Here is a 27,601-nt window from a genome sequence, read left to right on the forward strand (position 1 = left end):
AGAGCAAAATTATGAGCAAAATCAGGGAAGGTCTGTGAAATCAGCAACAGTTACAGGTTTGCATTACTCCTCACTGAGGTAAATAAAATTGACTTACACCTGACACTGTTTGTTAACTGCTAAATAGCAATCACTGATCTGGTGTGCTAGCACCAGTGGTACAAAACTAGTATTGCTACTGCTTGTGTGTGTGTGTGTGTGTGTGTGTGTGTGTGTGTGTAAAAAGTATCAGTTATTTTTATCTGAGTCCACACATCCAGTAATGTCAGGACACATACATTATCCTTCTGGGTATCAGTAAAAAATGTTGCTAACAAGTAATTATATTTCAAAAGTGAGGCATAAAGTATGTCACAGAGCATTTAGACACTTAGATATTCTAAGAATCTGGGAGCCCCCACTCTGCAGATTATAGGAATGGATACGGGGGGGGCTCACTTAATCGTCATTGACTTTGTAGAAGTCCCACAAAAGCTTTTGCTGGTTGGGGAAAAGTGAGGAGGAAAAAATTATTAATTTTCTGATTAAGCTCTTTAATCTGAACAGGCTGTGATATGACCCTGTTAGGATAAAGCTGATAATGGCCTCTCCCCTCAACTATAGCCATGCTAATACCAGCCCTGCTTGGAAATGTTTGTACGGGAAGCTGCTGTAGGTTATGTGTGTGTGTGTGTGTGTGTGTGTGTGTGTGTGTGTGGTTATTACTTCTTTAATTTTCATCACATTCAAACCTTAGAGGTGTGCACATGAGGTCATTACAGCTTGTGTTTGGGCTCAGGACAGTGTAGTCATTATTTTCTTTTGCTTTTCTCACAGACCTCAGAGGTGTACAAAGAAGGTTACTATAGCTTGTGTAGGGTCAGGGCACTGTCAAGGAGCAACAAAGTAGAACACATTACTGCAGTCATTATTTGTTTCACTTTCCTCATAATCACACTTCAGGAATGCATGCAAGTAGCTGCCTTTGACAGCTGGGTTGAGGATGAGGAGGCATACTATGTATGTGTATGTCTGCAGTCACTTAAAAAATACATGAGTTTGAACCTCTGCTTTCATCCCAGCCAAACACCAGAGCGATGCTTAGGCAGTCTTTTTTTTTTTTGGGGGGGGGGGGGGTAGGGAGGCAGGCATTTCCCAGATATGACTTGTGTGTCCAGACAACAACTAGCTTGTAAGTTTATTGTTGCTACAATTTTGTCATCTTTGAACATTTAGTCTTGGGTACAACATATGTCTTTCTTGAAAGAAAAAAAAAATAAAAGACTGAAATTCTTTTATTACTCATGTTTTTTATTTACGCCACCACTGGATTAAAAGGCTGGGAAAATGCTGTAAAATACATGCCAGAACATCTATAACCAGATGGTTTCTTGGGCCCTGGCTTATTTGAGTTATTTCCTAAGTGGTTATTACTCTGCTGGTCAGAAAAGGTGTGTTGACAGAATGGAAGGAAAACTAAAGCTGTACAACAACGCAATTTCTTTCCTCAGTCATAATTTCTGTTCAAGTCATCATTGATTGAAAAGAATGTGTAAAAAAAAAAAAATCTTTAAAGTGTAGTTCAGAGCATATAGGGAGTTATGGCTTCCTGAAAAAGCTGAAGAGTAAGGCAAAATGAGAGAAAAGGAAGAAAAAAGTAGTGTGCGTAGTATGGGAAGCCCAAGATGGAGGAAAAACAGGGGAAGACTGGAGGGTGTGAGTGTATGTGGGGGTGGGGTGCTGAAACAGTAGGTCTAGGGTGCCATTTCACCCAAGTCCAGACCTTTACATAAAGCTGCTGCAATATATCATTGTTGCAACTAAATGCCAGTAACTGTAAATGTCACTTTGTGAGATGGTCCAACATAGTGTGCTACACAGGCCTATGAGTATTGTAGCTACAGGTCAGTCTGTGTGTACTACTCCTAAAAGTTTGCATTAGGAACTAAATGTTGCTGGTGGCAGTGACAACATGACACACAGACTTGAAGTGCCCAGGGGGCCCCCAACGTGACATCTGCTGGGGGCCCCAAAAATGCTAACACCGGCCCTGGCCTTGATTTAAAATATAAACACAGGGACACCAGTTCTGAAGACAGAGGCGCAGCTATCTGGATGTTTGTGTATATGTGTCTGTGTGTTTTGCTGTTTTCTAATGAACAAAGTATTATTGTTACTTTAACATGGCTTATACTCTACGTCTGTCATATACTTGTTTTTGAGCCTGTTGACAATGCTGTAACTGCCCGTTAACATACCTCTTACTGTATTATGTGTACTTCAAAATGGTGTAATTCCCTGGGTGGCTCAGGTCATGGGATGAAAAGAGTTAATGAACCAAACTATTAAGCAGATTAATAAAGTAAGTAAGAAAATGAGGAAATATGTTAAGTAAGTGAATAAATTAATTAATAATCAGATTGATTATTTATTTATTTATTATTTTATTTTATTTTACATTTGATAACCGGGAAAGTCCCACTGGACACAGGTCCATTTTCAGTGGAGGCCCAGGGAGAAAAGCTACAAATACAGTACAGTACATAAGTGAGGATTTGAGCTTACATCTATGAATACATTTCAGCATGCAATATGCAGATAATAACTTGTTGACAGGAATATATGCAGTACATTACAAGACTACAGTTCAGCATGTAATAGTCATTTCTTGTTGTAAGGATTATATGCAGTACATTATAAGATTAAAAGTAGTACAATAATTGAGAAAAAAGTACAAAGGTTTTGATAGAAGTTTTTTCTGAAAAGCCCTTATGTTTGGGATAGAACAGGTATACCTGGGTATCTAGAGGAAGAAACAGAAGATCCTTAGCAGAAGAATTCATGCAACAGTGCAGTGGTGTGGTTTAACCTGGGGAGACACAAGAGCAAAGCCAGTTGTTTGAATAGTGGGTTTTGAGGAGTTTTTTTAAATTGGAAGGCAGAGGTTGTAGAAGTTATGTGGTTTGGAGTTTGTTCCAAATTCTGGCTATAGTGCATGCAAAAAGAGACTTACCAGCATCATTTTTGTGTTTTATGACATTTATGAGGTTTTGGTTACTAGCTCTTAAGGTTCTGGTGGTTGTATAGGGCTGAATTAGAAACTGTAGTGCTGGGGTTTTGTCAGGCAAGTAGAAAAGTTTGTGTGCTGTTGAGAGTTGATTAAGTAGCAGTAGTTGGGACAGCTCAAGCCACTTGAGCTGCTTCAGGGTAAGACAGTGATGGGATCTATGAGAGGCCTCAGATGCAAACTTGACAATCTTGTAACAAGATTCCATTTTGTTAAGTTTGGTGTGGTGAAGATTTGTCAGTATAGGGGAGGCATATAGGAGGATGGATAAGAGATGAGTTCTTGCAATTGTGGATTTGATGTTCTTGGTCATGAACTGTTTGCTTCTATAAAGGAGACCCAGCTTTTGTTTACTTTCTTGATTTTTTGGGCAATGTGAATGCCAAATCTGAGGTTATCGATTACTACCCCAGTTTTGTGTGGGTTGTTGGGGTGATTTTGATGTTATCGTTGGAGATTTTGGTGAAATCACTGCTTAGATGAGGTCTACCAGGGCCGAATAGAATTAGGTTGTCTTTTTTGGGATTAAAAAGAAGTTTGATGTTGGTGAACCATGCTTCAGCTAAAGCAAAGTTCTTTTGAGTTATGGTTTGTAGTTAATTTACTGTAGGGGCGACACATATAATGGTGGTGTCATCTGCGTATTGCACTACTGTGGCACAGAGTGAGGACACAGCGATCTGGTTTGTAAATAGGGAGAACAGCAAAGGACCAAGGATGGATCCTTGAGGGACACCTGTGGATACTGCTAATAGGGAGGACAATTGGTCCTGCCATAGCACTGCTTGCTGATGGCCTGATAGGTAGTTGCTAAACCATGATATAGTGGAAGAATTTATGTTAAGGGTAGATAGAGTTTTGAGAAGTTTGCTATGGTTTACCATGTCGAAGGCTTTAGATAAGTCCAGGAATATGGAGGATATGAATAATCCCTTGTTTCTATGGTGATTGACTATGTTGGTAAATGAAAGTAGTGCTGTGGTGGTGCAATGGGAAGTCTAAAGCCGTGCTGGGAATTAGATAGTAAGTTATTTTTCAGGAGGTACTGCATTAGTTGAGAGTGAACTAGTCTCTCTAATATTTTTGATAAAGGTGATAGAATTGCTATTGGGTGGTAGTTGGTGAGCTGTAGGGATTTACCCCCTTTGTGAAGTGGAATAATATGTGATATATTTCACAAGGTGGGTACTGTGCATTTAGATATTGACCTATTTATGAGAATGGATATGGGATAGGCTATGGCCTCAGCTGTAATCTGAAGGAAGTCAGCTAGAAGTTTGTCTGCTGCTAGTGTGGTTGGTTTAAGTTTTTTCAGGAGTTTAGTAATAGTTTTAGTAGACACTGGGTACAGGGAAAAGCAATAGGAATTGTTTTGTTCATTGATGTGGGTGTGGGTGAGTTTTGGTATGGGGTTGGTATCACAATTTTGGGTGTTGGCTAGGGTTTGGATTGTTTCGGTAAAAAATTTGTTGAATTGTGTGGGGGTGTTATCATGGTTACTTGGTAATACAGGGGTAGGGGTGGTTGATTTTCCAGGGTGCAGTAAACTATTTATTGTGGCCCAGAATTTTTTAGGGTTATGAGCAAATTTTTCTTGCATGGTTTTATAGTAATTAGATGTATCTAGTTTAATCTGTTTTTTTGGCTTTGTTGTGGAGTTCTAAATAATTTTGTTTCAAGGAAGTGGTTTTGTGTTTATGAAATTGTAACCAGGCTTTTTCCCTATCTTTCATTATAGTTTCTGTCTCTTTTGTTATCCAAGGGGCGTAGTTAGTTTTGACTCTAATGACTCTGGATGGTGCATGCTCATTTAGGATTTTAAGGAAAGTTGAGTTAAAGTATTGCACAGCTACATCTAGAGGTAGGTGATTTAGGGGAGTCCAGTTACTGAATTTTAGTGCATTGATTAGGTCATTAACTTTGAAGTTCTTTTTGTTCCATACTACCCTTAGAGTGGTGTGGTGGGATCTGTTCCTAATAAGGTAGGTTGCTTGATGGTCACTTAGACTGTCTGGGAGACAACCTGACTGTTATATGAGATTGAGTCTGATAGCAATATCCAGTCTAAGATGGACTGTCATTTGGATGTCTTGTCAATTCTAGTGGGGGTAGATATAATTTGGGTAAATCCATGTAGGTTGATATGGATGGAGGGGTTGTGACTGAAGCAGTCAGCCCAGTCAATGTTAAAGTCTCCTGGTAGTATGGTTCCCTGTGAAAGGGAGATAGACATCTAGTATAGCAGGCTTTCCAGTCTAGTAATGTTATTACATGGTGGGATATAGCCACCTGCAATAATTATATCTTTTTTGGTTTAGTTTAGCAAATATTAGTTCTATATCTTTGATTTCTTAGGAACTGCACTCAAATTGTTGTATAGTGAGATGATTTTGGAAAACTATGGCTATGCCTCCTCCTTTTTTCCCCTGCTCTGTCATTAAGTATACTATATCCAGGTGGAGTAATCTCATTATTGTGATGTTCTAGCTTAAGCCAAGTTTCAGTTAACACAGGTGTCTCAGGTTTGTACAAGGTTGGCAGAGCATGTAGGTCCTGAATTTTGTTAAGAATACTTCTTACATCTATGTTTAAGAGGAAGAGAGAAGAGGTAGGTCTCAGGTATAGAGCATTTGTCTGATTTAAGTTAGTTGTGCTTGATGAGTTGGGACCTGGATTAGGGTGTATGCCTCCACAGCAGGAGAGTTTTTGGAGTATGTGTAGGCAGAGTTTATTAAGTTTGTGTAGTATTCTGGTTTATTTTTGGGAAGAGTGAGGGTTAGTTTTATTTGTTGGTTTATTATAAAAGTATAAAAGGTTGAGAGAAGGTGAGGTTGGATGGTGATATAGGGAAATTTCTTAGTTTTATGGAATTGGCTGTAGATTCTGTGTGCCATTGTGTTGTGGTGCTGGTATAAAGTTTTGTGTGTTAGGAGGAGAGGATGGTGAACACTGGGCAGGATTAGAGATAAGGTAGTTAGTGAGCATAATACTAGTTTTAGAGGTTGGGTATGCTGTTGGGAGTACATCTTATAAGTTTAGGTAGACTGGGGTATGTATAGGAGTAGGACGTATTGCTGTGTAGGAGTAGTATCTACAGCTGTTGAGGTTGGGAGTTGTTAAAGGGTGTAGTGTTCAGAGTGTGGAGAAGTGTTTTGTATGGGGAATGGTGGGTTTTAAATGATTAGGTGGTTGGGAGTATTAATTAGTGGAGTGTGTGGTTTGTAACTATAAGTTTGAGTGATATGGGGGTAGGGTAGGTGAGCGGAGTGAGCGTAGCGAGGCAACACAGTCTATAGAAGCAGTAGTTGTCAAGGAAACCAATCAGTGGGGATAGTTGGTAAATGCTATAAAAGAGAGTTAAGCCTTAGGGTTTACTGGTTAACTGTTATATATTGGTCTGCTTTGTTTCTTCAGTACAAATCTATGGGGAGGGATTGGGTAGTAACTAAGCTGGGGGCTAAGTTAGAGAAGTGAGTATGGACTCTGATAGGGAAAGGGGAGGCACTGGGTCTGGAGTTGCTAGTTGAGAAACTGTGTGAGTGAAAGAAGGTGGTTACAGGCCAGATGCCAGAAATAGGTAGAGGTTTGAGGGGCAGTTACAAAAGGAGATAGACGAGAAAGGGAAAGAGGTAGCGGAGAGAGTGGCTAGGTATGAGGGTAGGTAGGGAAGAGACCAGCTTAATGGCCTGAGAGAACCAAGGTAGTGAGGTGAGGGGAACACACTGATGTTCTATAGCTGACCAGGAGCAATAGCTTAGAGGCCCAAAGAAGGCCCGTAAGGGTTACATATGTATACAATAACACATACGTTATTCAATAACTGCATTGTTGCTGGAGATGAATTCCTCTGATGAAGCAGCACTCTTAAAGGGAGTGGGTGGTCTTCAGTTTTTGCTGTGGTTAGACAAAGCTTATTTTAGGTATTAGGGACGTTATTCAATAACTGCACTGTTGGAGATTAATTCAACTGATGAAGCAGCACTCTTAAAGAGAGTGGGTGGTCTTAGTTTTTGCTGGGATTAGACAAAGCATATTTTAGGTGTCGGGGACGTTATTAATTTGTTTAATAATTAATCATGATATTTGTATGAGAAGTACAGAATAAGAAAATGGGGTTTTGTTCAGTCACATTTCTCAAGGGCTAATAGACTGTAAGCTTGACGGCTGACCCTCTGAGTTTATAAATTACAGAATGTACTTAACCAAAGACATAATTTTCCCCCATGACTCATAATAACTTATTTTTTGTATCATATGCATTCTTGGGAGGCTGTTGAAAGTGTCCACTACTCTTTTTGTGAAACAAAATCTGTATCTTCCTTACCAACCCCCTGGTACTTACTAGCTTTATTCATTTACTCTCTTTTTTGGCAGTTTATATATATTGCTGTTTCATTTCTCTTCATTTATTGCTCCCATAGTATGCCTTGCTGATGTTGTTAAATGGAAACATAATGATTTTGGATAAAGATTTCACTGGTCCAAATCACTATTAGATTTTTATGTTAGTTGCTATCCTGTGTCCACCATGTGGTATATGAATAACTGCTTTTTTTACTTCATACCCAACTTGTCTTCTGCCCATAGTTTTGTGTATTCCATGTCATGCTTGATGTTCTTAGGAGGTTATTAGGCTATCAACCTAGAGGTCATTTCAAGCCTAGCCATTTCACCCCAATGTAATACCATAGATACTCTACTCAATACCCAGTATTTATTAATGACTACCTATGTCCCATGTTTGTAATTCCTTGATGGCTCTGGACATTTTTGGACCTTCCCTTACATCTTTTCACAGTCTACTATACCATGGAGGTCGTTCATCTAAGTTCTTCTAGTAGTATGAGCTACTTTGCATATTCATAATGTATTTATAAGGGAAAACAAGTGCAGTGAGCATGCCCAACATCTAAATTCCTTATAACATTAACCATAAGAGACACTACCAAAACTTTAAATAAACTACTTATCGGACTTGGTGGATGCTATGCAATGACCATTCATTACTACCCTGGCTTACTGATGAACTGGATATTCCAAATGTATCTCTCTGCTTGTTGCCCTTTTGTTTTTATTTAATTTCAATTTCTCCAATATAGACCCAGAAGACTCACATGGATGTTTGTATATTTTTATATTCTAATAATATGTAACACTTTTTAAGGGAGTCTGTGTGCAAACCATCACTCAGCATTGAACATTAAAATATTGAAACTACTGAATATACATTCTACCTTTCATTTCAAGAGTAGTGTTCCAAAATTATGTAGCCAGTTTCTTAGTGCTAACTTTTTTATACTTGTTTTTTTTCTGCCTAGAACTTTTACTTGCACTTATGTTTAATTCATAGATAACTTGTGATGTATGAAATGTGAGATGGGAAATGGTTTCTGTGTGTCACACTGAAAATATTTTTATTAACAGCTTGTCTGATGTAACATACCCATAATTTAATATCTTCTGTGGAGAAATTCATGACATAGATCCTGCAGCTGGGTTTTGCCACCCCAATGCCCAAAGAGTTTTTTCTTCACTTAGGTGTATTACCATTTCTTTTATAGGCAGAATCGCCTATTAATGTTAAGCATCTGGACTGTATCTATATACACACATTTAAATTATCAGGTAGCATTTCTTAACCCGATGTTCTGTTCAGTAAAAAAGCACAGTCATATTGCAATATATTGTGCAGACATTACAGCTACATTTTTTTATGTAATCATGATAATTAAAGAAATGAAAAGCATCTGTATGGTTGCCTGCTTTCCTGTAACTTTTATTTTTACAACCTAGTTATGTTTATCTGTTACATCTGTATCGTATACTGTTGCCAAGTTTTTGACATTTTGACCTGTCTTCTTCCTTCTTAATTCCTGGAGAGTAGACATGTAATGCTACATTCTGCTGTTTGTAGGACTTGTGTTTACACACTACACATCACTTTCTTTGACATCCGTCTGACTCTATTATTATTTCTAGGGAAATGGAAACTCCAGAAGGAGTATGTTACTCTCATGGCCTTTTGTCACCTGCTGTCCAAGAATAATAACCTCTGTCTATATTCTAGGCATGTCTAACTCCAACTCTTCTCTCTTTAAAAGGGGGTGAAGAACACTTGCAAAAGTTTCATATGTAAGGGTGGTTGACTATTAGGTATACACAGGGACGTGTTGTAGCCATACATTCCCCAGACTGGGCATCACTTAGATTTGTATCCAGATGTACCTGTTTAAGCTTTACTGACTGTTCTCATAAAACTTCACATGACTTATATGGTATTTTTTCTCTGAAATTAACATTTTCAAGATGTAAATTGTGAGGCATGGTTGTAGGTATGGTTCATGATTGGAGGCTTTCTACTTTGTCTATTGGTCTCAGTATAACAAGCATACCTGTATGAATCTTAAATGTTATATACTTCCTTTAAAAAAGCTGAAGTGTTAATCTTATGTTTTTGAAATGCATTTTTGTATCCATTACAGGCTATGCTGTCCTATCAGTTTTTGTTGTGGCCTGGCACTATGACTGTTTTCTCACATGGATTCCCATTCTTATACTAGATACCTTTTTAAGTTGCTTCTTTTCTCACACCCTCTGAACTTCAATTTCCTTCATTGCTGGTACCCACCCTTAATTCAGACACATTACTGCTGGTTTCATATTTGTATGCTTGAAAGTGAGATTTGATATTTATTTTATATTTTACCATGTCAGCATTATTGGTCCTTTCATTTAAAAAAGGAAAATATAGGTGCCAAGCAACAGAAAACCTCTGTGGTACCTTTTGCACAATGTACCGTGTCACATTTCCTCTCACCTGTCTCTTTCAAGCTGTCCTTCACTGCCATTTCTGCAGGCTTTCCTTTACACCACCTATTCTTCCCACCATGCTTCTTTCTGTCACACCCCCATTTATTACCATGGACTCTTCCATTCCTTTCAATCTGTCCTTCACTGCCATTGCTGCAGGCTTTCCTTTACACCACCTATTCTTCCCACCATGCTTCTTTCTGTCACACCCCAATCTATTACCATGGACTCTTCCATTCCTTTCAATCTGTCCTTCACTGCCATTTCTGTAGGCTTTCCTTTACACCACCTATTCTTCCCACCATGCTTCTTTCTGTCACACCCCCATTTATTACCATGGACTCTTCCATTCCTTTCAATCTATCCTTCACTGCCATTTCTGCAGGCTTTCTTTTACACCACCTATTCTTCCCACCATGCTTCTTTCTGTCACACCCCCATCTATTACCATGGACTCTTCCATTCCTTTCAATCTGTCCTTCACTGCCATTTGTGCAGGCTTTCCTTTACACCACCTGTTCTTCTCACCATGCTGCTTTCTGTTACAATCCCATCTATTACAATGGACTCTTACATTCTTTATTCTAAATTACTTTAATTCCATGCCACTCACTGTTGGACATTAGTAGTGTGTACATTCATACAACCTGACATGTACACAATTTTTAAGATACTGTCAACATAAAAGTGTCTCTTAGTCTCCATTGTAAAATACTTTTAAAACTTATCCAATGTAATATTTTAGGACTCCAAGGAGATCCCTATCTTGATGTGTGATACAACATTGTGTTACCTTTTCTACCTCTTTTTACCTGTGTGTTATTTGCTAATTGCATCGCACATTCCCCTTTGAAGCAGAATGTTTAAACAGCTTTGAGTTCAATCCCTACACCATGACCTTGGATATACTAACCAGTACAGACATACACATAAGTATGTGGGGTGAGTGGGGAGGTACATTCCTGGGTTTACTATCGTTCTACTGTCATGTTAAACAGATAGCATATCTACCTAAGTAAGTGGTAAATCAAGACGATGTTATAAATCCTGTGGCATGTGTTGATGATGGGTAGACATGTTTTTATTGTAGAACAATGCATCTTGATAACAGCTAACCATTCATTATCCTTCAAATTGCAAAAGAGAAGTACAGGTCTTTGCCTTGCATACAAGGCATTGTCAAAGCCCACCCTGATAGACTTCCTGCATATCCACAAAACAAACAGAACCGGAATTACCTGTTCTAAAGACTTAAACTTTGCCTGTGATATAAATAGGACCTGCTGGAGAGACAGGTGGGTATCCCAGACTACCCTTTCTCTGAAACAGGCTCCCCATCTGCATGAAGCAGATTTCCTCACTATCCCTATTCAATTGTAACTTGTACAACTGGGTAGGGAACAGGAAAGTCATCCCTGGTTCAGCACCTATCTATATAATTGACACAGATAAATGGTTTATCTCCCAGGCTCCTGCTTGTAAATGTTTCATCTCCCAAGCCCTTGATTATGCTTTTCTAGGGTACCAGAACTTGTCAAAGATTTAGGATACATAACTAGACTTAAAAGGTCCTTGTTGTCATTAGCCTAGTACACACCTATGAAAGTATGACTTTCAGAATAAGGAATGCAACACATATATACAAGTATATATGCAAGACTCCATGTCAGTTGGCTAAATGCCATGTCCCCAGAAACTGAATCAGCCAAAAGTATAGCAATCCATTGCTTTCAATATATATTGTTTTTCTTTTGGCAGCAGTCCCTAACACCCAGATGTTTGGGGCTAACCCCTTCAGTGCTGTCCTTAAACTAATGAGTTCTGAAATCACTCCACTTTGGAGAAGAAGCAAAAAAAAAAAAAGATTGCAGCAACCCTTCTTTTTGATAGGTTATGGACATCACACAAGTTGCATGCATTCATTCTAAGCAAACATTTCTCAATTCTTGGCTAGATTGCTGTATGCAGTACAAACAGTACCAAGAGCTCATTCAAAGTGGCCATGTTCTCAGTAGTATCTACCAAGTCAAAACAGTGTATTATACAACTACTTGTTTGTCCCTTGGTGCACAAAAACATGGAACTTATGCAATAAATATCAAAGCTTTACAGTATAGCAGTGAAAATACCTAATAGCAAAAGAAATTTAAACCACAAATAATATATGAGTAGCAATGCTAGGCAGTAGAGCATCAGGTGTAGTCTATGATAGAAGAATGCCAAAATAGCTGAAAAGTAAGGTGTACAAGACATTGGTGTGACCAGTACTACTGTATGGTAAAGAAACCTGGGTAGTAAAGGCAGAACAGATGAAGAAGCTAGAGGTGATGGAAATAAACTGCCTCAGTAGGGTAGTAAGATACACTCTGTGGAGCAGATGAAGAAATGAGGACATAAGAGCAGAAGCCAAAGTAGCTCCAATTGCAGAAAAGATCAAAGAAAACAGATTACTGTGGTTTGGACATGTGCAGAAAACCAGAAGACAATCTGTTGAAGAAGATTTGGGATAGACAGGAAGAAGGTAAGAGGAAAAGAGGACATCCAGCAAAGAGCTGGATGGATTGTGTAAAAGATCATCTGTGACAGTCATGCATGACTGTCGAAGATAGCAGGAGTGTGGCATTGAATCGAGAGAGCTGGTGACAGTTAATATGATTCAGCGACCCTATGTAGAAAATGGGAAAAGGGGGCTGATGATGATGATTTATATAGGAACTTGATAACTCCAAATTCAAAATAATGCAGTAATCCAATATCAGTAATGATAATATTGTGTAAAGGAACAGTCGCAATGCTTGTATAATGGAGACTGAATAAGCTACAGAGACATTTCTAAGCTTATACACTTGCAAACCTCTGCATAAGCAAGAACTTGTAGAGAGTAAATGTTTCTAACTTTCATGAACTACTGAGGACAGGATGATTGGAAATGTAATGCAGCATTTAATTCCAAATATATGTTTTTCACTGTGAAATGAAATGGGTACATCAAACTCACCATATCCTTAGAGATACTGTTACTCCATAGATTAATCTACATTTGTGGTGTAAGGATTAGGTTAAGGAATGAAGACAGGGTTTAGCTAGCCAAGAGGTTTGACCTAAGAGGTCAAGGTGCAAGGTTTGAGTGTATATAGAAAGCAGTCAGTGTGTAAAGAAGAGAACAAAGTTGGAAGCGTGTAGAAACAGTCGAGTGGAAGGAAGAAAAGGAGGCCAGGGCAGTATATTTATTTATTTTACATTTGTTAACCGGGAAATTCCGACTGGACCAGGTCCATTTTCAGCGGAGGCTTGCCCGGGGAGAAAAGCTCCAGCATCAAGTTATACAAATACAGTACATCCAGCATAATACACAAAACAGGTCACATCATGTATGCTGAGCATAGTAATATAACAAAAAATTAATAAAAACACTCCAGGTAAAAGAAGATATAGAACATAGGTAAAAGACAATGTCAGTTACAGTACAGCCAACATAATACACAAAACAGGTTTTATCATATATGCTGAGCATACAAATATAACAAGAAATTAATAAAACACTCCAGGTAAAAGAAGATATAGAACATGGGTAAAAAGACAATGTCAGTTATACATTGGAAAGAGAAGAAAATATATCAAGTAAGATTCTACAGTTAAAAGTACCCTGTCAGATGACCAAGCCTACAGGGGATCAGAGATCCAGCGTGTGATCAGAGAGGAGGTTTGGGAGCTAATAGTACTATGGGTAGGGTTATGTGATACAAGGACATAACCAGGTACTAAGAAGGTGCGATTTGAAGAAGTTTTTGAATATGGATGTGTAGGGAGCAGTGGATATGGATAGGGGAAGAGAGTTCCAATTTCTGGCAACGGTGTGGGAGCAGAGCACTTTCCCTGCATTATCGTTAGCCTTGGTGATGGAGAGGAGAGATTTTTCACTGGATCTTGAGTACCGATTTGCAGTATAGACAGTAAGTAGGTTGGATAATGAGGGTTTTTTTTCAGGATATTTGAGAATATTGTAGGCTGTGCCCAGCTGGTGATAGTTAAGTAGCTGTGGTAGCTCAAGCCATTTTAGTTCTTTTATTGCAGCACAGTGATGGGATCTATAGGTTGAGTTAGTAGCAAACTTTATTGTAGCATGATTCTAGTTTGTCTAAGTCACATTGTCTGATTTGGGTAAAGATTGGTGCTGTGTATAACAGAGTTGAGAGGAGGTGGCTTTGTGCAAGAGTGACTCTTGCTTTTTGCGAGAGAAAGGACTTATTATCTACTAGGTTCATAGGTTCATAGGTTCATAGATTAGTACTAAGCTAACTGCCCTTGTGAGCCATTTTAAGCCTAGCCAATTATCCCTTGTGAGACTCAAACCCTGCACCCTGTGTTTATAAGGCAAATACCTTAACCATTAGGCCACCCTCCCAACTTATGCCTGTATAGGGAGCCTAGTTTTTTGTGCACTAGTTTTATGGTATGTGAGATGTGAACATCAAAGTGGAGATTATTGTCTATTTCAAGGCCCAGAAGTTTGGAGTGGTTAGAAGGGGAGATGATGGTGCCGTCCTTAGATGTTATGGTAAGGGAGAGGTTTTTTTTTTTTATCTATTAGGGGTAGATAGTTGCAGTTTTGTCTTTTTGGGATTTAGAATTAGTTGGATACCTGATATCTATTTTTCTACTGAGTTAAAGGTATCTTGAGTGAGTATATGTAGGGTGGTGGGAGATGAGGCAGAGCAGATCAGGGCTGAATCATCCGCATATTGTATGAGTGTGGCATGTTGTGTAGAGGTTATTTGTGAAAATAGAGAACAATAGTGGGCCCAGTATAGAGCTCTGTGGGACTCCTGTGGTGGTTGGAAGTTGTGTAGATGGAGTTCCTTTCCACTGGACTGATTGTTGCCTGTCAGATAGGTAGCTTCTAAACCAGGCTATAGTAGAGGAGGTGAAGGATAATGATGTTAGTGAGTCCAGTGGAATGGAGTGGGAGACCATATCAAATGCTTTTGAGAAGTCTAGGAAATGGCTGATACATATTTGTTATCATTCCTGTGAAGGTTTATATAATTAGTGAAGGATAGAAGGGCTGTGATAATGCTGTGATGTGGACGGAAACCATGTTGTGTGGTAGATAGTAGATTGTGTGTGTTAAGAAATGTCAACACTTGCAAGTGGATGCATTTCTCAAGAATTTTGGATAAGGGGCAAAGGATGGCAATAGGTCAGTAGTTGGAAAATTCGTAAGAATTACCTCCTTTATGGAGAGGAATGATTTAAGATACTTTCCAGAGTTTGGGTATGTAGGATGCTAGTATGGAGCGGTTGATAAGGATGGAGACAGGATATGATAGGGAGTCACTAGCCATTTTTAGGTATGCAGCAGGTATGTTATCAGCTGCCAGTGTGGTTGGCCTTAGTTTTAGGAGGAGTTTTTTGATAGTTGAGGTGGGCACTGGTGATAGGCTGAAAGAGGGTGTGGTGTGGGATAGGTTAGGTTCTGATTGAGGTAGACTGTTTTTGGTTATTTGACTGGACAGGGCTTAGATGGATTTAGTAAAATGGTTATTAAATTGAGAAGCTATGTCTAGGGTATTGTTAGTAGAGCTGAGTGCTGATGCTATGGTTTGCCTGGCTTTAGTAGGGAGTTAATGGCATGCCAGAATTTTTGTGGATTATTTGAATATTTCCTTTGGGTGCTAAGAAAATAGTTTTGTTTGTTTATTTTGGATTCAGCCTTGGCCTTGTTTCTAAGCTGTTGATAGTATTGCCTGTAGCTAGGTGTTTTGTCAGTTTTCCAGATTTTCCAGGCTTTATCTCTAGCTTTTAGTAAGGCTCTGGTGTCCCTATTTAGCCAGGGTGTGTAGTTGGCTTTAACTCTGATCTTTATGCTGGGAGCTAGACTGTTAAGGATGTATATAATGTCCCCTAAAGGAGGTTGGAGGAAGAAACATGGTAGAATTTAGTGGAGGATGGAAAAGATAAAGTTTGGAATGAGAGGAAGAGGTTTGAGTGAGGTGATATGGGATATGCTCAGAGGATGAGGAGTTATGGCCAATGATAGATTGAGATATTTACTGGGCTCACCATTAGCATAGCACTCTGGGAATATTTAAGAATGAAGTATTTCTGAAGCAGAATAGATGTTGGTATTGTAAGGAAAAGAGAGAAAGAGAGAAGTAGGGTTGTATATGTGGTGAGAGTTCAGATGGCTCAAAATGTGAGGATAGGTGAAAGAAGTTAGATATAGATTGAAAAATGTGGTTCTTCAGGATGATGTGAGAGGAGCAAGGTTGGTTGAAAGAACACAAATGCAAGCAAGTGCACAAGTGCATGGAACAGGATGTGTAAAGTTGGAGCTCATCAAAGGGTGAAAAAGAAAGTAAACAAAGTGAAAATGGGGTGTGCAAGCTGCTGAAGGAAAACACTGAAAGGGTTGTGGACTGTGAGGAAAAACTGAGATGTTTTATGGATCTGGATGAGTAATTTGGAAGTAGGATGTGGAATGATTGGACAGAATTACAAGGCAGAGGTACTGACAAGTGGACAAAGTGGAAGAGTAGACTGTGAAAGACAGAATGAAAATATCGGACATGTAGCTGAAACGATGCATGCAGAGGCAACTATACCACTGGTGACAAAGAGGGGGTAAACTTTGCTACAAGACATTGCACACTGACAGTGTCATGAGACTAAAAACATTTGACAAGATGGGAGAACTGTGATTATTGATTAAAAACAATCCACTGATTTGCAACTCTTACCAGCATGTGCAATACCAAATGACCAAACTTCACTTCCAAATGTTGACATGCTAACCTTTCCAACACAGTAGTTTTTTTGTTTCAGATATAGCATTTTTTTCAGTAAGCCTATATTGTGGCAATTGTCACATTGTATTCCCACACTGTGGTATGAAACACTGTTTAAAAGCTGCCGGGATTTTAAAAATGAAAATGTGTTAAAAGATGCTAATATGACACCATCTGAAAAATCCAAGTTTTACAGCATGTCAAAACTCAGTAACTTTCATTAATTCTGAGTTAATGTTGTAAAGCCCATTATCATATTATGTTTATAGGAAGTAAGACATGATGATAGCTGTGCTAAATATGTATCACATTTCCCTTTGTATAACTGGTAATAAGAATGTATTGTGACATGCAATTTGTTTTTAGGATGAGACTCCAGCACTGATCCCTGGTATGTGTTGCCCTCACTGTATACCACGTCCTGCCACATGTATTGCATTCGGTGACCCCCACTATCGCACCTTTGATGGCAAGATGATCCACTTCCAGGGCACATGCACCTACGTGATGGCAGAGGACTGCGAAGGAGGAGACTTCAGGTAAGAAGTGTGGACTGGGATGACCAATAACGCAATATTCAAAAATATATAATGTTGTTGCAGTAAGTGACCTCAGGAGTCTGAGTACCATATAATTTCACAAGGATTTCACATTCAGACAAAGTTGGCCACCATAACAGTGCTTCATTGCAGAGAGCTTAAGTGAGAACATGTGTCCACTAACTCAAGTGTTTTACCCACTGGAGAAAAATAATATTTTTATATATTTGGCAAGTAAGTAAACTGGATCACTATGTCAGTTTTCAGTCATGACCTTTTCGCACAAAAAATGGAAGTTATGCAGTAAATATAAAAGCTGTACAGTACAACAATGAAAATACCTAAAGGCACAAGCAGTTTAAAACACAAATAATATACAAATGGCAGTATGAGGCAGCCTTTTGCAACAGCTATTTATATAGGAACTTGGTAATGCTCAGAAACCCAAACAGCTACAAATTCAAAATAATGCAGTAATTCAATAACAGTAATGATAATGTTGTATAAAGGATCAGTGCCATGCATTATCGTAAAAACAATTATTTGTCTAAGAGCTTAGCAGCACTTGGAATAGAGGTGTTGTAGGTAATGACAATTTGCAAAGTAAATTTAATGTAGAGCTATGGTCTCAAACTCAAATAACTGAGGGTCATATAAGGATAAGTTCACTATCCCAATGGTGACCAAATTGAAAAAAAAAAGCCATTTAAGCATAAGTCACTCAAGTCACATAAATCTCTTTGACAGATATGCATGCACTCATATAGACACATGCACAAATGCATTAGCCAAATACAAGCACTTACACTGACAGACGCATACATATTAGTCAAACACCTTTTATGTGTGTAAAAGTGCATGGCCATTGATTTTCTTTTGGAAAAATGAATAAGATACTTATTATGAAGCAAAATGTAGATCATTATTTAGGATCATGTCAGGTTTAGGAAAGTAGAAGGCAATGAAGTAAATAAAGATAAGGAATGGTGTTAGATCTAGTACTGAGCCCTAAGGGACACCAGAGATCATTAGCTGCTTTCACTGTAAAGTGTTTGTCTGTTGGTAGTGTTAAAAACAGTGCAGAGCAATTTGGTGTAAGGCTACAGTTCTGAAATATACCCTTTGTGATACTGAGTCAAATGCCTTTGTGATACGTGTACATAAATAACTTCACTAAGGAGACCAAGCTCCAACATGTTCTTGTAAATACAGTTTGTGAAAGTTAGCTGGACAGTAATAGTACCATAACCCTTTTTATCAAAGAAAAAAACATAACCATATTATATTTTTTTCTTAGAAATAAATTGTGGAAAGATCTATTCATAGAAAATGTGGAAAGTAAATAGAACCAAGACATAGGCTTGTAAGACTCAAAGATAATCTGGGTCAACAGCGTGAGCAGATATGATTCCAGCTTATTTTCAAAGACCTGGAAAAGTACTAAAGAGAAAGAAAGTATTGAAAATATGCTCCAAAAAGAATTTAGCATATAAACTACAAGAACCTGGTTGGCCACTGTTAGGATTACTTTAAAGGCACTGATTAATAAAGCTAAACATCTATCAATATCTAAATCTATTTATATATCTATCTAGATATGTGTGTATGTATATATATATATTTATTTATTTATTTTATTTTATTTTACATTTGTTGACCGGGCTAGTCTGACTGGATACATGTCCATTTTCAGCAGAGGCCCGAGGAGAAAAGCTTCACTATATATTAGCAAATAATAAAAACAAAACAAAAATTGCACAATAAGATGCAAATTGTAAGCATGTAGAGAACTATTCCCATGTTGCATAGTAACAGTGCAAAAGCAATTTAGCAAAACTATAACATACAGTGAGGAATTCTATTCACAAATTCTTTGCAAGAGTAGGAATAGTACAATCAAAAAGAAAGAAAGTAGTAACTCACACAGGACTCTATTCATCTATTTACAGTATTAACAATTATGATAAACATTTTGTGCCAGGGCACTAGTTTTAAGAAGCAGATTTGTACAGCTGGGAGCAACATGTCAATTTAGGTAAGAGGTGAGATAACAGGTTGCAGTAATAAACAAGTATAAAGGTTACAGTAATATGACAAGTATGAAGAGAGGTTGAGATTATGGGAAAAAAGTAATATCCAAGTGGATGGTAGAAGAGCTACAGAGGAGGGGTAGTACTAGTGATAGGGACAAATAGAAGAGTAATGGAGAGAGCAGAAAGGAGAGTTGGATGCTGAGGTCAGTCAGGATTCGAGCAAGGGCAAAGCCAGTGAGATTTCAGATAGTTCCTTAATTGTTTCCTGAAAAGATTTGATGAGTCTAGAGTGGTCAGTTCTATGGGAAGTTTATTCCAGTATGAGCCAATGGCATTTGTAAACAAGGAGTCCCCAGCATTGTTGTGTATTTTGAGAGTGGTTACTAGTAGTTTGTTAGCTGAGTGAATGGAAGTAAGATTCCTGTAAGGGACAACAAGGTTATTTACTATGGGTGTATTAGAAGGGTAGTGGAGAATTTTATAGGTGATAACTAATTGATGTAGGAGAATAAGATTGTGAAGTTCAAGCCAGTCAAGCTTTTTGAGATTAACACAATGATGGGTGTGAAATGGGGAACCTGTGGCAAACCTGGCAATGCTGTGGTAGGCTGTGGCAAGTTTCTGAAGGTTAGATTTTGAAAGGTTCATCAAAGATGGGGAGGCATACAATAATGACGAGATAAGATGAGTTTGGGCTAGAGACACCCTGGTAGTTGCTGTTAGGAAGGGCTTAAGTCTATAGAGGGCACCTATCTTTTTATTAACATATTTGATGGTTAGGTCAATGTGGTAGTCAAAGTTTAGTTTATTATCTATTGTAACACCTAGTAGTTTAGTGGAACAGTCAGGTGTAATGATAGTGCCATTGTCAGACACAATAGAAAAGGAGAGAGGGGCAGCTTTAAGGGTTGGAAAGAAAAGTAATAGTTTGTTTTTTTGGGATTAAGGAGGAGACAGATATCTTGGAACCATTTTTCTGCTGCTGTAAAGACTTTTTGGGTGGAAGAATGAAGTTCAGCTGGAGATATAGCAGAACAGATGAGAGTTGAATCGTCTGCATATTGAATACATGAGGATGTTGGGAGTGAAGTAGACAGGTTATTTATAAATGTAGAGAAGAGAAGGGGTCCTAAGATGGATCCTTGAGGGACACCAATAGTGACTGGGAGCTGAGAGGATAGATGTCTGTCACAAAGGACTGCTTGTTGTCTATCTTTCAAGTAAGAGTCAAACCAGTGCAATGCTGAAGATTCAAGTGAGAGAGATTTCAAAGTGTCTAGCAAAAGTTGATGGTTGACCATATCAAAGGCTTTAGAGAGGTCAAGAAATAAAGCAGAAGAGTATAGGTTGTTATTGCGATTTTTGTTGATGGTGTCTGTGAAGGAGAGAAGAGCAGTGGAAGTGCTATGGAAAGGTCTAAAACCATGTTGGGAGTCTGAAAGTAGGCTATTATGTAAAAGATGATGTAAAAGTTGTTGGTGCATACAACGTTCCATAATTTTAGATAGAGGTGATAATAAGGCTATAGGACAGAAATTAGAAAGTTCATTAGTGTTTCCTCCTTTATGCAGAGGAATGATATGAGAGACTTTCCAGAGGGAAGGGATAGTAGACTCAGTTATTGTTCTGTTAATTAAGATGGAGACTTGGTATGCTAGTTCTGCTGCTGCTAGCTGCAGATATTCAGCTGGTAGCTGGTCAGCTGAAGGAGTGCATGGTTTAAGTTTTGAGAGTGACTTGTGTATATAGGTTGTGGAGACTGTACTAAATGTTAGAGTGGGGGTGTTATTTTGAGGAGAGGTCTTTTTAAGGGAAGTGTGGGGAGTCATGTTCTTTGTTAGAGAGGTGACTGTTTCAGAGAAGAAGTTGTTGAATGTATTGGCTATTAAGTTGGGTGGGGTCTGTGCTAAGTTAGCTGGAGTAGGTGTTTTGGTGTTTCCTGGATGGAGCAGTTTATTGATTCCTAACCAGAATTTTTTGGGGTTATGATTTTGATTTTGTTGATATTGAAGGTAATAATTTTTTTTATCAAGCTGGGTAAGTTTTTTTGTGGTATTTCTAAGGTGTTTGAAGTTTTGAAGGTCAGATGGGTTTTTAGTAGTTCTCCATTTTGTCCATAGTTTATTCCTTAATAGCATTTTTTGCTTGGTTTCTTTAGAAAGCCAAGGGGCAGCTTTAGACCCTGTTCTAATTAAGCGAGAGGGGGCGTGATGCTCAAGAATTTGGAGGAATGTGTTGTTGAAATGGGCAACTGCTTCCTCAAGTGAAAGGTGTTTTAGAGCTGACCAGTTACATTGTTTGAGTTCATTGAGGAAAATAGGAAGGTTAAAGTTTTTTTTGTTACGTATAGTACGATAGCTGGCCTGATTAGGATTGTTATTTTTTTGTTTAGTGATGTAGGTGAGAAGATGGTCGCTGATGTTGTCAGGGAGTATAATAGTTTTATATGTGAGGGGATTATTGTTGACCAATATCCAGTCCAAGATGGCTCGTTTATTGGTAGATTTGTTACTCCTGGTTGGGGAGTTTATGGTTTGTTGAAAATTAAAGAGGTTAAGGTGATAGGAGGGTTTGGGGGATATGCAGGAGTTCCAATCAATATTGAAGTCTCCTAAGATGATGGTTTCCTGAGGAAAGCTACAGGAGAGCCAGCTAAGAATGTTTTCAAGTGTATTTAAGTTGTTGCCAGGAGGGCTATGGGAACATATTATATATATGGCTTTGCTTTTATTTATTTGGAATTTGCTGCAGAGTTTTTCAGCATTGGCAGGGGAGGGAGGCAGGGAGTCAAAAGAGGACACCTGCAGTTCAGATTTATAAAGTAAAGCAACTCCATCGCCCTTTTTGTTTAGACAATCCCGCCTTAAAATACTATAGCCAGGGGGAGTAATTTCATTGTCTTTGGTGCCTGGTTTAAGCCAGGTTTCAGTAAGACTGAGAATATCAAATGAGTAGAGGTCAATTAAAGCATGGAGTTGTGTAATTTTATTGTTAATGCTACAAATATTTAGGTGTGCTATTGAAAGAGAGTTAGAAGAGAAAGGTGAACTCAAATTGTTAGTAGTTTGGGTTGGGAGGGTGTGGAGGAGGGAATTATTTGGGCCAGGGTTGGGATGAATGTCACCGTGTAACAGTAAGAGTAATTGAGGCCGTGGAAATATTTTTGAGGTTTTAGAGGGTATTAGGTAGAACTTTCTAGTTGTGTGATAACTGTTATGGAGTACTTTGTGATAGTCTGGGGGAAGGTAAGGACAGGAAGACAGGAGGTTAATATAGGTTTGTTCAGTTAGGGGAAGGATAGAGCTTGTGTGTTTAGCTAAGCTAGGAGATCTGCTGAGGGTGTAGTCCTCTTACGAAGTAAGGGTATGGTATAAAAGAAGGATGTTAAGGAGCAGGAGTAGATAAATTAGTTTAAAAAGCAACGGCATGTTGAGTTTGGTGAGTTTGGCAAGGTTGGAAATTAGTAGTATTAGGATGCTAAGGAATGGGTGTGGCAGTAAGACAGGAGTGGAGAGTTTGTAAGTGTGAACGAGGCAGGAAATTTGATAGAATGTGAGAAAATTGGGAGTGTAGCTGAGCAAGTATAAGTTTAGGGGTATTGGGGGTGGGTGGGAATTGGGGGTAGGGTAGGGGAGCGGAGTGAGCCCGCAGGGCGAACAGAGCAGGAAGAGCCAGAGAGAGGACCAGGGTGCAGAAAACAATCAGTGAGAAGTGAAAGAAGCACTGGGTACAGTGCAAGGTAAGAGTGGACTTTAAGATGAAGTACAGAGAGGAAAATAGGTAGATTGGGAGAGATAGAATAATAGTTTGGGGGCTCAGAGAGGTAGTAAAGTAGGGTGTAGTAGTGAGATAGAGTGGGGTTAATACCAGAAAGATATCAGGAAAAAACAAAACTCTAGTGAGATAATTGGGGATATATAGTTTACTAGTGAATAGGGTGCTACCTAGTGGTCAAATTAAGAATTAACGTGAGATAGAGTGTGCAGAGAACAATCTACTGGGATATGGTGAGTTAGAGGAAAGAGTTATCCTAAGGACAAAGATGCTGAGGGAGGGTAAGAGTGGGTAACTTAACTACTAATGGGGGGGTAGGCTGCTGATTAACTTGGGAAGGAAGTCAAATAGCCTGGAGTGGTGTAAGTTACAAATACATTAGCAGGACATACTTTCAAAAGAGGACTGTTCAGGGTAGAAAGTCTTAGTGGGGAGGACAATCAAATCCTGTTCAGGACTCTGTTCCTTAACTTGGATTCCACAGGGCCTCTTTAGAGTGGATAAAGGCAGGAACTCAGGTACACAGGGCTGGTGAAATATAAGGAAGAGATAGAATACAAATAAGTAATCTCAAAAGTCACAGGGTGTAGATAAGAGACAACCAATCATAGCACCTTAGCATCAAAGTCTACAGACATAACAAATAATTGTCCTCTTAACACAGTGTAGCGCAGGCACACCAGAGGATTAATACATAGCAGGATCATACAATCAGAATACAGTTATTTACAAATGTCTGATTAGGTATAAAACACTTCCCTTGATGCACCTATCTGATCCTATATGCCTTATGTTTTGAAGGAGGAATACCTACACTATGCAATTACAGCAATTATAACAATTAAACAATAGCACCATAGGTTAGCATTTGTAACAGTCAGCAGGGTTGAACTAAAGAACAAAATTACAAACACTATAGCCTTAATGTTATGATGTTTGAAAAGGGGTCTAAGAGTCCAATAGAGACAACAATCAAGTGCAATGCATTGGCTTCAGACTATATTATGCAGGACAGAATCCAACAATGGATGGTGACGTTAACAAGCAGTATCATGGAGAAATATCTATTAGTGGATACTTGTACTATTATGAAATACAGTGAAACATTCAGAAGGGTTCCAGGATTACTAGCATACACTAATACTGTCACATCAATTATCAGGCCACAAACCCCTACACTATGAAATTAGAAACTATAAGGGTGCTTGAAGAGATTAGCAGTATTATCCAATTAGACGTGAATGCACAGTGTTAATGTTAAATAAGCTTTGACTCGTTAGCAGGACAAGTAATATATACTTGATATCACTTCCAGCCTTAGAATAAAAAACATTGTGTAGTTGGGAACCACGTGGACGCTAGAAAAGTGGCATAAATACACAGCCCGATAGAGAAGCTGCTTGAAAGGGTGTTTTATGAGATCCACGTGGACGCTAGAGTGAGCGGTGTAAAATACACCGTCCGCTATGGACGCTGCTTGAATCACTGTAATAATCAAGTAAACAACACCGTCCGCTATGGAGGCTGCTAGAATAGGTGTAATACAAAGCGTGCGTACTCACAATAATTATCTAGAAAATCAACAGGCTCAAGTACGCCAGCCAACAGAGAGCACCTAAGCAGAGCCGCATATACAGTAGTAGCGGTTTACCGGCTTTATTATTTTCTGGTTAAAATGCGATCCACGTGGGTCCCAATGACACAGATTGTGTTACTGTAGGTAGGCTGCAAGCAAATCCTAAAGGTACAGACTCACTAAATGTGAGAACAACAAACAATAAATAAGTAAATATATATTTATAGGGATTCACTTCATAATCTCAAAATACTGAAACATCGAATTTCAGTATCTCGAAACTATGAAACTGAATCCACAAAACACCGAAACTACAAAACCCTGAGCCCAAAACCGGGAAATTCAAAACACCGAACAAACCGCATACACTACACCATACATACACCACAGCAACCACAACACAACATAAACAAACAAAAACTACACACATACACAACTTATACACACATTCTGTCAGTAAGCCCCCCACACCCTCTAGTTATATATACTAACTCTGAGATCGCACAAACATGAAACAAAAGCAAACTCACACATGCACATTCTCCATTCCCTCACACACACATCAAACATATCAGCACACTCAAACACACTCTAACTCCCACTCAAATCGCTTACAAAACACTCACTTACCTGACAAAACACCTAGATCCAAACACGACACCGCACACCATAAACACACAATCCCAGACATCACGTAGCGTAAGGCCATAAAAGCGAATTCAAGATATTCGAATTTGCGATTATGAACTTTCGCTATTTTAAACATTCGGGTTTATAGTCTTGAAATACTGAAATTCAACATTTCAGTATTTTGAGATTATAAATGACTGCTATATATATATATATATATATATATATATATATATATATATATATATATATATGTGTGTGTGTGTGTGTGTGTGTGTGTGTGTGTGTATGTGCATCTATATGTGTATATTTATATATGTGTGTGTATATATATATATATATATATATATATATATATATATATATATATATATATATATATATATATATATGCACACACACAAAATATACATTATATATATATATATATATATATATATATATATATATATATATATATATATATATTTTTTTTTTTTTTTTATTTAGATACATGCACTCACTGTATATCTATATGGAGAGATCTATCACATTTTATTGAATCACAATTCATCAAATTATTTGGGGGGTATTGTTTTCTGGTAAAGGAAAAGCATCTGCTCTCAGTGTTGTTGAAGGACTTCACCTTTCACTTTCCACACCTATTTTACTAAACATTATTAATGCAGAGAAAATCTAGAAATTTCACTTCAATTTTAGTTGAGTTGTGAATTCAATTACATTTGATACCACCATATTTGCGTGTGTGTGTGTGTGTGTGTGTGTGTGTGTGTGTGTGTGTGTGTGTGTGTGTGTGTGTGTGTGTGTGGTTACTGTTAAATTAATGTGTTAATATGCTATTGGCTTAATAGCTGCTTCTTAATTCGATTTAGAGAGTATGTTTCAAAAGCTTGCCTCTGGCAAAAAGCTTTGTGTGCTTTGATTAATAATTATGCTGTATTTTATATGTTACATGCCACTGCAGTTTATTTTTAACATTTACTTAATTTTATCTGTATTGCATATCCCCACTAATAAGCTAGTTAAAACTTTAATTGCTTTTAACAAATTTCTTTTTCTTCCTGTGTTTCTCTGTAAAACGTGTATATAAAGTAAGGCAGGTAGAATAACTTTTCAACAAACTGAAGTTATGAAAGCTTTGACATAGGAAATGCTCTGGTCTATTATATCTGGACTGTCATAATGTATTACCTTACTATTATTTCTACATTATCTTATTTTTTTGTGTTGCATTATTACATATTATAACTTTATCAGTATATTATCTTCTTAGTGTATTAACATCAAACAATACAAATACAGGCACAAATAAGTCTGAATTCTGAAAATTTCTTAAGTATGCAGTCAGAAACATGGACTTGCTTTGTTTAATGCCCCACAAGATTGAAGAATCTAAGCAATTCATTTATTTTAGTAAAGCAGCCTTGAGTGAAAGTTCCAGTATGGTAGAATAATATATAAACTCTGTGCATGTCTAGGAGGTTACACATAAAACTCTTGTTATAATTCCATTTTTGATTTAAAAGTTCTTCTGAACAGATAGCCTAGACTTACAAGCAGTTTCTTCTGCTTTACTCTTCAGTCAGAAGATGTAGAAGTTCAAACCTATATGATCAAAATAAAAAAAAAACAGAGTCTGTGTACTTTAGAGCACTGTTAGTGGGAAAACAGCTGCTCCCATAACTGCAGGGTGCAAGACTTCAACAAATTAAAGACCAAATAGTTATTTCTTTGAAGGGATCTACAGAGAATACTTGACATTTGAGATAGAGGTTCATTACAAACAAGCATGATCTCCTGTATCGCTTAACCATCCTAGCCTCTTATTAACTTTTCCTTCTGACAACGTGAAGGGCATTACATGTTTAGCTGAAGACAGAAACGCATGGTGTTTCACATCCTAGCAATAATTTTATTCTGAAGTCTTATTTTTCAGCAACCATATATAAAAACTTACTCATCACTTAATCACTACATTGTGGCAGTCTTTCTGTTGTCCAAAGTCACTTATTTAACCAGTAAGACCTTGATTTACTCCAGTTAACTGGATCAGAGCCACCAACATTTAATTAGCATCCTTAATGCTGGGCTGAGTAGTAGAGCCCACATAGCCAAACCTCCGCAATTTTAGCTTGAGATATGCATACTGAAACATTTTGACAGAATATGCTTGACCTATATTTTCAAAGTTCTTTAACAATTTTGCTTTCCAGATGAGATAACAGTACTGGTCTTGGTGTTAAAACAGAACTTAGAAGCAACAATGAAAGCTGGTAGTTTTATATTGTATTAGATCTCATGCTCCTAGTCTGTGACACTAGACAGGAATATGCCTTCTTTACATTAATTTTTGACTTAGTATGTTGCTGAACTAAATGGCCGTACAACTGGTTTCCTGCAAACTA

The 27,601-nt window shown here is 38.0% G+C and overlaps 1 protein-coding gene across 1 annotated transcript in view; it reads left to right on the forward strand.

Moving 5' to 3' along the window:
• LOC122815830 (kielin cysteine rich BMP regulator) overlaps positions 1-27,601 on the forward strand; it is a 2,917,372-nt gene that overhangs the window by 2,741,863 nt on the left and 147,908 nt on the right. Inside the window, exon 50 of the mRNA XM_044088633.1 lies at positions 17,011-17,183. Within this exon, the coding sequence (XP_043944568.1) occupies positions 17,011-17,183 (173 nt within the window). The remainder of the gene's footprint in view (positions 1-17,010; positions 17,184-27,601) is intronic.

This window comes from Protopterus annectens, chromosome 11.part0 (genome assembly GCF_019279795.1).
Source record: "Protopterus annectens isolate FY-2018-M chromosome 11.part0, PAN1.0, whole genome shotgun sequence".
NCBI classification, from domain to species: Eukaryota; Metazoa; Chordata; order Ceratodontiformes; family Protopteridae; genus Protopterus; species Protopterus annectens.